We start from the raw sequence: 7,500 nt of genomic DNA, 5'->3' as shown, positions 1-7,500 counted from the left end.
TGGAAGAATGTAATTTGTCTGTCTGTCCGTCTCTGCGTCTGTCGATCTCTCTCTCCCTCTCTCTTTCTTTCTCTGTCTCTCTCTTCCATCATATTTATCTATTATACAACACATAGGAGGAGACATATTTACTGTGAGTTCATGTAAATTCGATTTTTTGCACGAAAACGCAAAAGAAAAAAAAAAATCCTTTCTTCCTCCAACAGACTTATGACCAAAATCGAGACCAAAAGAAAAAAGAAGAAGAAGAAGAGAAAAAGAAACCAAACACTAACCCTTTTCTTTACATATATACTAAAAAAGAAAAAAAAAATGATTCACCGATAAATAACCAAGTCTTTAAACTTATACCCCCCACTCTCCAAAAAATAGTGAATAAAAGATATCTATAAGTGTTTATTTTCCCCTCACTTACTCCCCTTTGATTCAATGGCGGCTACAAGGTATCTTTTGGAGTAGATTGAGGAGGGCCAGTTAGAGCATGCCAGGTGAGTTACGTCTCCCATTAAAAGTAATTAAACAAAGGTAATTTTCTATGAAGGAAAAACACAAAAACAAAATGATGACAGGGTAATGTGGTGGTATTTCATATGTTTCTTTGTTTGTTTGTTTTTGTTGGTATTCTGACTGGCCGATTCTCAACTTCTTTCTCAAAACGAAGTGTTAAAAAATGGGTTTCTTTGCCTTTCGTAACTGATATTAAAATCTCAAACTTTTTAACCGACTTATCATTTATTTTCTTTCTTTCTTTCTTACGTTCCCTTTTTTTGGTAGACCGTCATAATAAACAAATGTATAAATTATCAAACTTCCTCTGACTCTAAATACATTATGTAGTCTAAATCAATAAACAAGCTAAAACAAAACAAAAACATGTAAACCCTCAAACAAAAATAGTGAAGTGGGCAGGAAAGACGAGAGAGAGAGAAAAAAGGAGAGAGAGAAAGAGAAAGTTTATAGTAATCATAGTACTACTAATAATAGTAGACAAGAAAATTGAAACGAGAGAAGTGAAGCATATCACCCTAACCACGAGGCCAACCAACAACTAAAATGCAACTCCCAGAGGTACTGTTATTTATGTGTGTGACGTGGTGTCGGTGGCTCTCGTCGTACGGCTGGCAGCAGGAAGCATGGTTGGACGAAGCCGGCAACATCATGTTGTACTGGACAGCAGACGTCAAGAAGAATGTTCTTATGGTAGAAGTAAGTACCCTGACCACTGTTTCTGTTCCATCAACAATTCCATTATATTCCCTTTCCCTTTGGCTTCATCTGCCTCGGCATGCAAAGGTGGATTTGCCAACTGCATTGAGAAACAGGGAAATACGTTTAGCACAGTCAATCAAGATTCTCCGGCGCGTTGCCTAGCAACCTTTGGCGAAAAAGGGGTCTTCGGGGCTCCTCGCTGGAACAACACGGAGATAAAAGCTTTCCCTTGATATCTGATATTTCACACGCATCCATTTATCAAATGAGGGGAGACCAGGAAGGGGATAAAGATACAGGGATATGCGACAGATTGTTTTCAAAAAGTAACCTGGCGATGATTCAATACTGAATGGGGTAAGGGGCGAATCGTTCATTCATTCGATCATGTCAATGGGACGGTTATTACTGCAAGACAAATACGAAGAGGTACGAAAGCAGCTTTTCAGGGTGCTGAAATGGCGCCGGATCCGGAACTGTGATGGAGGGCGGGAGGCAGCGCAAAGAGAGAGAGAGAGAGAGAGAGAGAGAGAGAGAGAGAGAGAGAGAGAGAGAGAGAGAGAGAGAGAGAGAGAGGGAGAGAGAGATAGAGAGAGAAAAACAGAGAGAAGGAGAGAGGAGAGAGAGAGGAGAGAGAGAGAGAGAAAGAGAGAGAGAGAGAGAGAGAGAGAGAGAGATAGAGAGAGAGAGAGAGAGAGAGAGAGAGAGAGAGAGAGAGAGAGAGAGAGAGAGAGAGAGAGAGAGAGAGAGAGTGACAGAAAGAGAGAAAAAGAGAGTGATGGGTAGACTGATAGAAATGACATCCCTTCATTTTTCATTCTTCTTTCATTCATCGATCTTTTAGGCTTGCTATTTTTATAATTCCTTTTTACTCGTAATTTTCATTCCTCTGTATCTTTTTTATATCTGTTCGTGTCCTTCTTGATTAAATTACTTTTTCTCACTCTCTTTGAGAAATGTTTTGAGAGTGGTCTCTCTCTCTCTCTCTCTGTCTGTCTCTGTCTCTCTCTTTCCCTCTCTCTCTCTTTCTCTCTCTCTCTCTCTCTCTGTCTTTCTCCCTCCCTCTCTCTTTCTCTCTCTCCCTCTCTCTGTCTGTCTGTCTGTCTGACTGTCTGTCTCACTCTCTCTCTCTCTCTCTCTCTCTCTCTCTCTATCTCTCTCTCTCTCTCTCTCTCTCTCTCTCTCTCTCTCTCTCTCTATCTATCTATCTATCTATCTATCTGTATATCTCCCATTTTCTTTCCCTCCTTTCCTTCTTTCTCTCTCTCTCCCCTCCCCTCTTTCCTTTCCTCCATCCTTCCCTCTCTCTCTCCTTCCCCTCCCCCCTCTCTTTTCTTCCTTCCTTCCCTCTCTCCATTCCTCCTCGGACTTTCTCTGTCTCTCTTTCTCTCTCCTTCCCTACCTTCCCCTCTCTCTCTTCTTGCTTTTTTCTCTCTCTTCATTCTTCCTTGGACTTTCTCTCTCTTCCTCTCGCCTTTCCTCCCTCCCCCGTCTCTCTTCTTCCTTCCTTCCTTCCCTCTCTCCATACCTCTTCGACCTCTCTCTCTCTTCCTCTCGCCTCTACCCCCTTCCCCTCTCTCCATTCCTCCTCGATCTTTCTCTTTCTCTCTCTTCCTCTCGCCTTTCCCCCCTTCCCCTCTTCTCTCTCTTCTTTATATCGCCACTTTCTAGAGCAAAGTTCCCCTCTTCTGTGTTTCCCCTTTTTTATTCTGGCGGTTTTGCCCCAATGAAGGGATGTTTTGCCTCTTGCTCCTTATTCCCCTTTTGTCTGTTGTGCGTCCCCTCTGTCGGAGGTTTATGACCGGAAGAGAAAGGGGGAGAAGGAAGAAGTTAGGGGGGGAGGAGGAGAAGGGAGAAGGAGGAAAGGGGGGAGGAGGAGAAGGGGGAGGGGGAGAGCATGGAAAGGGGTAGAAGGAGGAAGGGGGGGGGGGGGAGGAGAAGGGAGAAGGAGGAAAAGGGGGAGGAGGAGAAGGGGGGAAGGAGGAGGAAGGAGAGAGAGGATGGAAGGGAGGAGGAGGAAGGGAATAGGGAGGGGAGGGGGGAAGAGGAAGGGAATGGGGAGGGGAAGGGAGAAGGGAGTGGAAGGGAGAGAAGAGGGGAGGAGGGGGAGGGGGAGAAGGAAGGAGTGGGAGGGGAAGAAGGAGGGAGGAGGGGAAGGGGAAAAGGGAAGAGGAGGTGGTGGAGGAGGAGGAGAAAGAGGAGCAGGAGGAGAAGGAGAAGGAGGAAAAGAGGGAGGAAAAGGAGAAGGAGGAGAAGGAGAAGAAGGAGGAGAAAAAAGATGAGGACGATGAAGAGAAGGAGGGGGAGGGAGTAGTGGAGATGGAGGGGGAAGAGGATGAAGGAAAGGGGGAAAGGAAAAGTGAAGGAGAGGAGGAGGGGGGGTCGGAAGGGGAAAGAGAAGGGGAAGGGGAGGGAGGAAGGGGAATGGGGAAGGGGAAGGGGGAGGGGAAGAGGAAGGGGAATGGGGAAAGGGTGGGGAAGGGAAAGGGAAGAGGAGGGGGATCGGAAGGGGAAGAGTAAGGGGAATAGGGAAGGGGAAAAAGGAACGGGAAGAAGAAGGGGAAAGCGAAGAGGAGGGGAAATGGGGAAAGGGAAAGAGAAGGGGAAGGGGAAGAGACGAAGGGGAAGGGGAAAGGGAAGAGGAGGGGGGTTGGGGAAGGCTTCGGAGGTTTATGGCTGCCTCCGTTCCCACGCTCTCTCACTCTCTGACGCGTTCGGTTGGGTCCCTCGTCGCTCGTTCGTTCGTGTGTCTGTACGTGCATATGCTTGTCTGTGTTCTGTTAATATCTTTTCTAATAGATTTTTTGTTTTTTCTCTCTCGCCATCTGTATTTTTTTCTGTTTTTTTTTTTACTGTTATTTTTTTATTTTATGTTATTTATTTATTTTTTTATCTGTCTCGTCATGTTTTTTTTTTTTTTTTTGTGGTCTGTCTCTTTCCTTGTATTCTTTTTTTCTCTCTCTCTCTCAGTCCCTGTCTGTCTGTCTGTCTCTCTCTCTCTCTGTCTGTCTCTGTCTCTCTCTCTCTCTCTCCCCCTCTCTCTCTTTCTTCTCTCTACTTTCTCTCTTCTCCCCCTCCTCCCACTCTCTCTCTCTCTCTCTCTTTTCTCTCTCCTTTCTCTCATCCACCGACACCCCTTTTCTCTCTCACTCGTGACATGTGATTACAAAATATTTTTCACATTCCATTTGTGTGGTATCGTTGCATCACAGAGAGAATATATAGGTAATAGAAAAGGGGAGAGACAGAAGGGGAGAGAGAGAGGATAGAGTCGAATGAGGGAGAGGGGAAGAGAGGGATGATAGGATAGACAGGATGTAGGAGGGGACTTTGGCAGGGGGAGGGGGGAATGGAGGGATGGATAAATATATATAGAGAAAAAATATATGTAGATAGATAGAGAGAGAAAGAGAGAGAGAGAGAGAGAGTGAGAGAAAGAGTGAGAGAGAGAAAGAGAGAGAGAAAGAGAGAGAGAGAAAGAGAGAGAGAAAGAGAGAGAGAAAGAGAGAGAGAAAGAGAGAGAGAAGAGAGAGAGAGAGAGAAGCAAAAAAAGAGAGAGAGCGAGAGAGAGAGAGGAGAGAGAAGAGAGAGAGAGAGAGAGAGAGAGAGAGAGAGAGAGAGAGAGAGAGAGAGAGAGAGAGAGAGAGAGAGAGAGAGAGAGAGAGAGAGAGAGAGAGAGAGAGAGAGAGAGAGAGAGAGAGAGAGAGAGAGAGAGAGAGAGAGAGAGAGAGAGAGAGAGAGAGAGAGAGAGAGAGAGAGAGACAGACAGACAGACAGACAGAGAGAGAGATAGAAAGGAAGAAAAAGAGAACGAAAGAGAAAGAAAATAAAAGAATCATACACCTATGTACAAGAAAATCAAAGCGAAGGAGCGAATGGGCAGGACAAGAGAGAGAGACGAAAGTATCGAAAGAGAGAAAGAGAGAGACGGAGTATCGAAAGAGAGGAAGAGAGAGACGGAGTATCGAAAGAGAGAAAGAGAGAGACGGAGTATCGAAAGAGAGAAAGAGAGAGACGGAGGATCGAAAGAGAGAAAGAGAGAGACGGAGTATCGAAAGAGAGAAAGAGAGAGACGGAGGATCGAAAGAGAGAAAGAGAGAGACGGAGTATCGAAAGAGAGAAAGAGAGAGACGGAGTATCGAAAGAGAGAAAGAGAGAGACGGAGTATCGAAAGAGAGAAAGAGAGAGACGGAGTATCGAAAGAGAGAAAGAGAGAGACGGAGTATCGAAAGAGAGAAAGAGAGAGACGGAGTATCGAAAGAGAGAAAGAGAGAGACGGAAGTCCGCCGTGAATCCTAGGGGCCACGCCGCCCGTGCTCCCCCGCTGTTGATTGTATCGGCGAATTTCCAGGCAGTGTAACTTAATCACTGGATCATCATTCGTGTATTTAGACCTTTTGTTCCCCATTTATCTGTTCTGCGATGGATTCAATGCTGATATTTATTTATTTTTTTTTTGGCGAGGGAATTATTTGCGGGGTTTATGCGACGGTAATTAGATTTCGTGTAAACATTCATATCTGTATTGGTTATCAGTGGCTCTGTCGGCATACAGATAAGTGTTCCGGCGTAGATCCTGCCGAATCTAGCATCTATGTGTAAACAGACATATCCAAAGACACAAACTATTATTATATGCATATATATATATATATATATATATATATATATATATATATATATATATATATATGTATATATATGTATATATATATAAATATATATATATATATATATATATATATATATATATATATATATATATATATATATATATATATATATATATGCACAAACACAATCACGTGAACACAAAAATGAAAATGAAACTAGCCACAATGAGATATAGGAAAAAGCGTGACGTTTCGAACTCTTCTCGAGTTCCTCATCAGACAAAAACCGAAATGCATATATATATATGTGTGTGTGTGTGTGTGTGTGTGTGTGTGTGTGTGTCTGTGTGTGTGTGTATGTACATATATGTATAAATACACACACACACACACATATATATAACATATAGTATATAAGTTACATGTATTGCATTAGATTATCCCTAAATTTTGACCAGAATATAACTCGAATGTGAGAGAACACCTTTAGATAAGAATAAAAAAAATGGACCACCACGCTACGTCCTCCGTTTCTTATGTATTTCAAGACCAGATTTTATGCTGAAGTGAAGCCAAATATCAGCCAAACGAGAAGCCAGGCCAAAGGGATATAAGAAATCGGTCGTCGAACTGAAGCTGAAACGACAGCTCTCTCAGATTTGTATGACCTTCAAAACAGAGTAATGTGTAATGTTCTAGTTTTTTTTCTTCGACTCCCTACTAGAATGTCTCCACTGGGTCAGAAAGCCTGTATCGGGTAGAGTCCTCTCTCTACTACGGGTATTGTGCATATCTAGAGAGTGAGAAAGAAGGGGGAAGGGAGAGAGAGAGAGAGCCCACACTGACAGTCGACCTAATCCAATGGGTTCCGTGTTATAACCTTACTCTCTACAGCCTTTGCTCCAATCATACCCGAAATACCCCCCCCCCCACCCCGCCCCCTCCCTGCCCCTTGTCCTCCTCGACTGTCCGAAGCTCACGTGACGTAAGCCATGCCACAGGAGCCTCCAGCCTGTGCTTGTACAGTTGACATGGCTGTCACCATGGGGTTAGGTGGCATGGGAGTGTAACGATAATGATTGTGTGTATGTGTGCGAATCTCTCTCTCTCTCTCTCTCTCTCTCTCTCTCTCTCTCTCTCTCTCTCTCTCTCTCTCTCTCTCTCTCTCTCTCTCTCTCTATATATATATATATATATATATATATATATATATATATATATATATATATATATAGAGAGAGAGAGAGAGAGAGAGAGAGAGAGATAGAGAGAGAGAGAGAGATTGACAATCAAATAGATATATTATGAAGTATATATATACATATCTATATTTTTCTCTATATCCCTCTCTCCATCTCCTTATGAAATGTAAGGAAATGGGACATCCTCTCCGAGAAGCGAGCCTGAGGCCGCCTTTGAGTGGGCGGAGGGAAGTGAAGCGAGCGTGGGCGGGGGCGGAGATGGATAGCGCGAGGGTGAAGACGAGATCAACTAAGTTATTGATATCGAGTGTCGAGTGTGAGCGAGTGGGCGGGTAGGCGTGACCCTGGCGGAAGGAGGGGGGTGGGGGGCAGTGGGGGGTCAGTGATGGGTGGGAAGGATTGGTGCTTATATACGCCCGTGAATATATGCTGATAGTGGCATAGTTAGTGTACAGAAGAGGAGGGCATTCTTCTCC

At 44.1% G+C, this 7,500-nt stretch overlaps 1 protein-coding gene across 1 annotated transcript in view; it reads left to right on the top strand.

Annotated features, from left to right (window-relative positions):
- Window positions 1–237: 237 nt before the first annotated feature.
- LOC138861697 (DBH-like monooxygenase protein 1) overlaps window positions 238–7,500 on the top strand; it is a 226,601-nt gene continuing 219,338 nt past the window's right edge. Inside the window, exon 1 of the mRNA XM_070121502.1 lies at window positions 238–1,206. Within this exon, the coding sequence (XP_069977603.1) occupies window positions 1,054–1,206 (153 nt within the window). The 5' untranslated portion in view covers window positions 238–1,053. The remainder of the gene's footprint in view (window positions 1,207–7,500) is intronic.

The sequence above is a fragment of the Penaeus vannamei genome, chromosome 5 (genome assembly GCF_042767895.1).
Source record: "Penaeus vannamei isolate JL-2024 chromosome 5, ASM4276789v1, whole genome shotgun sequence".
NCBI classification, from domain to species: domain Eukaryota; kingdom Metazoa; phylum Arthropoda; class Malacostraca; order Decapoda; family Penaeidae; genus Penaeus; species Penaeus vannamei.
Note: the sequence above shows the minus strand (reverse complement) of the source record. Positions and strands in the feature narration are given on the sequence as shown.